Source organism: Pinus tabuliformis, chromosome 3_2 (assembly GCF_031772625.1).
Source record: "Pinus tabuliformis cultivar Carrire ecotype Pingquan chromosome 3_2, CPIR1, whole genome shotgun sequence".
Classification (NCBI taxonomy): domain Eukaryota; kingdom Viridiplantae; phylum Streptophyta; class Pinopsida; order Pinales; family Pinaceae; genus Pinus; species Pinus tabuliformis.
In genome coordinates this window covers 1,248,640,718-1,248,645,196 of record NC_142302.1, presented here as the reverse complement: position 1 = coordinate 1,248,645,196, position 4,479 = coordinate 1,248,640,718, and the positions used below count along the sequence as shown (strand labels likewise).

At 32.9% G+C, this 4,479-nt stretch overlaps 1 protein-coding gene across 1 annotated transcript; it reads left to right on the top strand.

Moving 5' to 3' along the window:
* The first annotated feature begins 2,604 nt into the window (after positions 1–2,604).
* On the top strand, positions 2,605–4,032 carry LOC149185259 (cyclin-U2-1-like). Its single transcript, XM_089419065.1, has 2 exons — positions 2,605–3,086; positions 3,622–4,032. Exons 1-2 carry the CDS (start codon positions 2,668–2,670, stop codon positions 3,926–3,928), a joined length of 726 nt encoding a protein of 241 aa, XP_089275191.1. The 5' UTR covers positions 2,605–2,667; the 3' UTR covers positions 3,929–4,032.
* The last annotated feature ends 447 nt before the right edge of the window (positions 4,033–4,479 follow it).

Below are 4,479 nucleotides of genomic sequence, written 5' to 3'. Positions count from 1 at the left end.
TCCACCCCTAACACCATATGGTGTAGCGGTTTGGTTCAGAATTCGTGCGAGTTTTGAAATCCCATGGTCACAAAGAAAATCAATTAAAGGGGTCGGGAGGATATGATCATAATGAGAGCCCGATCATGGGTAAATTCATAGACAAACCCAAAGACCCAAACCGACCCACCAGACAAGATCGCTGTAAATAGTTTTAAAAATATTCAATAAATCTCTCTCAATTACATATTTTGACGAGGTTTATCTTATCGTCACACCCAATCCTCTACTGTAAGGGTTCATATATATTTGTCAATAACAACCATGGTCCAAAGACTCTAAGTAGTGAGAAGATGTGAGCCACATGTACTTTCAAGAGGATGAGAAAAATGGAAAATGTTCTTTAGATCCGAATCGTTGAATGCCTTTGGATTTTCTATTCTTTCCCACCACACCCAGGGGAGAGTGGTCTAGTTAGAACCAAAAAGTTTATAGCAAACCCTCCTTATGTGCTCTAAAACTCCTTTAACAATCCAAGGCAGAAAAAACCAATAAACAAGAAACAAATACTATTTTTATTATTATTAAAAGATTATTTATAAATAATAAAATTTCGAAGACCTAAAATATATTTTTTTATAGTTTATATGTTATTATTAAAAAGATAAACATTATGTCTATTTGTAATATATTCATTCAAAATAAAGGATGGAAATCAATACTTTATAATCTAGTCAAAATAAAAGATTGATATCTAAAGAAATGAATGGGATAAAGAAAAATTAATGAAAAAATTAACATAAAATATCATTAATTATATAAACATCGGTATGAAAAAAAATAATAGAAAAGTTAAGCAAACCCTACTAAAAATATTCCATAAACAAAAACCACCAACCCAATAATTATATACACAAAGACCCAATAATTATATATAAGAAATAATATAATTTCTTAAAGAAAATAAATATGTACAGTTCATATAATTTGTTTATATTCCAAATTCTACATCGTACTATATACAAACCAATAAAACAAAAACATATAATATATATAAGCCTAATAAAACAATAACATTTAATATATAAAAATTTAAATAATTTTTTGAATTTGTAAAAAATATTTTATTAAAAATATTATTTTAAATAATTACAAATCAATTATATATTTAATATATTTAGCATAATAGTTTTGATTTTAGTTTCCCATATGAAATATATATGTTTGTTTGGTTAAACTAAAAAAATTACGAAAAAACTATGATTTTAAAAATTACTTTATTTTTTACTGTTTTTTAAATGCCTCTATCCTAAAAGCATGGTTAATTTTTTTTTCTCACCTTGACAACTTTGCAAAACAAAAATACTAATGAAAAAATTGAAATTTGAAACTCCTGACTCATATTAAATTTATAGTAATTTTTCCTATTAATTTTGATTGAAATAGGGTAATAATTTCTTAGAATTGTAAATTTTAGTAATATAATTTGCACTAAAAATTGTTTAAGATGTTGAATCTATTTATACATTAGAAATTATAATTTAAATTCATAAATTTAAACAATTTATATATGACACTAGAAAATATCAAATTTTGATATATTTTTTTGTCCATTCTCTTTGTGGTCATAGTACAGGTTTTTGGATTTATAAATTCACTTTTAGTTAATTTTTTTTAATATGATAGACTAAATATGAACTACAAAACTAATCTAATAAAAGACATATGAGTTTTAGAGGGTACTGAATTCTTATATACACTAAAAAAACTAGTTTAGACAACACAAATCAAGATTTGGCCACACCAAATTCCTATCAAAAATTCCAAAAAATCACACTTAAAAATTACTCCGTAATAATTTAAATTTAGTTATTGGTAAAAAAACAACTGTATCTGTGTAGTGAGGAAAAAAAAATCATACAAAAATTTAACTACTTCACACTATAATGACCTGTGTGTTTTTTTCCTTGTGAAAAAACAACATATTCATAAATTCGCCAAAAACTTATATCGTCCCAATTCCAATGGAAAAGACAAAAAGGTCTGCTCCAAATTTATGTGTGCACTTTCATTAAAAACTGATGTTTAACACCAGCTGTTGTTGGGTCAGCAGCAGCTTTGAAGTACGAAATGGCCCTCCGTGGACGGAACGTTTAGGGGTTTTACTTTACATTAACCGCTGCTTCCTTCTCCTTTTCGTTCCTTCTAATCTGTTTGCCCCAATTGGAATCATCCAATCACTCTCATTTTTTTTTGGCATTCGCCAACTGATCAGATCGTACCGGTATGGGTCCTCCAGCTTGCAGCTTTTAGCTCTATATTTTAAGCCCTTCAAATCTTGGAAACTGCAATCAACTCATTTGATTAGTACCAATTCACGTGCACATTGGGTCGCCATTGAAGCCCCGGTACGGTTTGTTTGGTGATGGTGTCAAATTTATCAGAACAGTGAGATGTTTGGCCCAGGGATTCGCTAAAAAGTTGTCCTGATACCTGCGTTGAGAAAGGGAAGACCCCACTCTTCATTATCTCTCCAATTACCCATTACGCTTCTTATCTACCTATAAATACTCTTTCCACAACTTCCCTTCCTCCAACCATAATTGGCTTCCTTGTTCGTCAGATACAACTCTTGCTTAGGGTCTAGTGTTTTTTTTGCATTGATTGAAAGTTCTGAAAAAAACCCAAATGGCTTTAGATATGATAGAAACCTATTCAGAGTCAGACCTGTCTTCTGTCTGTTCATCTGATCTATACAGTTCAGAGGGTGAAGATGGGTCAAGTCCCCTGATTCTCTCTGTACTAGCTTCTTTGCTTGAAGGAATAGTGGCCAGAAATGAGAGGCTGTTATTTTCTTCAGGGATTAAAAAATTCTCAAGAGAAGACCTCTGTGTTTTCTCTGCAAGTCAAATACCTGCCATGAGCATACAGAGGTATTTGGAAAGGATCTTCAAATATGCACACTGCAGCCCTTCTGTGTTCGTTGTAGCTTATGCTTATATAGATCGTCTTATGCTCAACCATTCCGGGTTTCGCTTAACGTCACTTAATGTGCACAGGCTTCTCATCACCAGTGTCATGGTTGCTACTAAGTTTCTTGATGACTTGTAAGTTCTCTGTTCAGTTTAAATAAGAAGATTTTAAATCGTTTACTGTTCAGATTGCCTTCTAAACAAGTAATTATGCATTTAAGGCATTAAGGTTGTTTCAGAATTCAATAGTATAGATAGTTATTATAGGCTTGCCAGCACTATGAGGGTTTTTGGAAATAAAATGTTTTCAAGTTTTTGGACAATCCAACCATCATTTGCTTATTATAGAAGATGGGTTACTTGTTTAAAAGATTTAACAGGATGGATGTTTGTGGACATAAGGAAAATAATTTTGAGAAAAGATGTTAAAATGTTTGATCCCTAAAAATTAACCTGACCTGATATTGATAACAGAGTGACAGTATTGAGGAAAATTATATTAATAACAGAGTGACAGTATTGAGGAAAATTATATTAATAACAGAGAGACAGCATTGATAGCAGAGAGTCAGCTGAGCTATAGAAACATTTTTGCGCAAATATTATTGTTAACTTTTTCTTAACTGGTTTTTGAGTTAAGTTGCTAAGATCTTTTATGCCATGGATGCAGACATTACAGGAATGCATACTATGCAAAAGTGGGAGGCTTAACAACTGAAGAAATCAACAGTCTAGAGATTGAATTCCTCTTCATGCAGCGATTCCGATTGCAGGTGACTGTTAGTGTTTTCCAGAGCTACTGCTCACATCTTGAAAGAGAGATTGCATTGCGTGGAGGGTTCCAAATAGAGAGAACACTCCTCTGCTTATCCAGATCTCCATCAACAAGAGGCAATATCGAGGAAGTCAAATCATGTAGGCAAGACAAGTCCAAGAAGCAGAGGGTGGCCACCACTTATAGCTATGCTGGATGCTGAACTTGATTTTCAGAGCTATCCAATTGTTTAAAACCCAATGAACAAAACAAATTATTTCTGATTCTCCTTCCACTGTTTTGATAGCCAGTCAGCTACCATTCCCATTGTACATAAGATGAGAGGGCTCAATTTAGATTGTATTGTAAGATATGTCTGACAGGGGATAATTAGCGTTCAGATGAATTCAGACAATGTGCCTGGAAACAGTATCTGTGATAACCATATAATCCACCGTAAGAACCCAAGTAGGGTTAAGCTTCACTGGGGCTGAAGGCTTAATCCCACGACTATCAGAGCTCCCCCTTGAACGGTGAACCAATCCAGGATTGCACCCTCCAAGGATCGACCATCGAATAGCTTGAGGGCTGCACATCGAATAGATGAACGTCTTCAATCATACAGCTGAAAAAATCTTCATGGGTAAAGTTAAGATCAGTATCAGGAAGTTTGTTGGCATAAGGGCCATATAAATTGTTGACTCACAGTCCAGAGCCTCCAGGTTTACAATTATGTCAAAACCAATCAGTTCTGAAGAGAGAAGCTTAAGGATG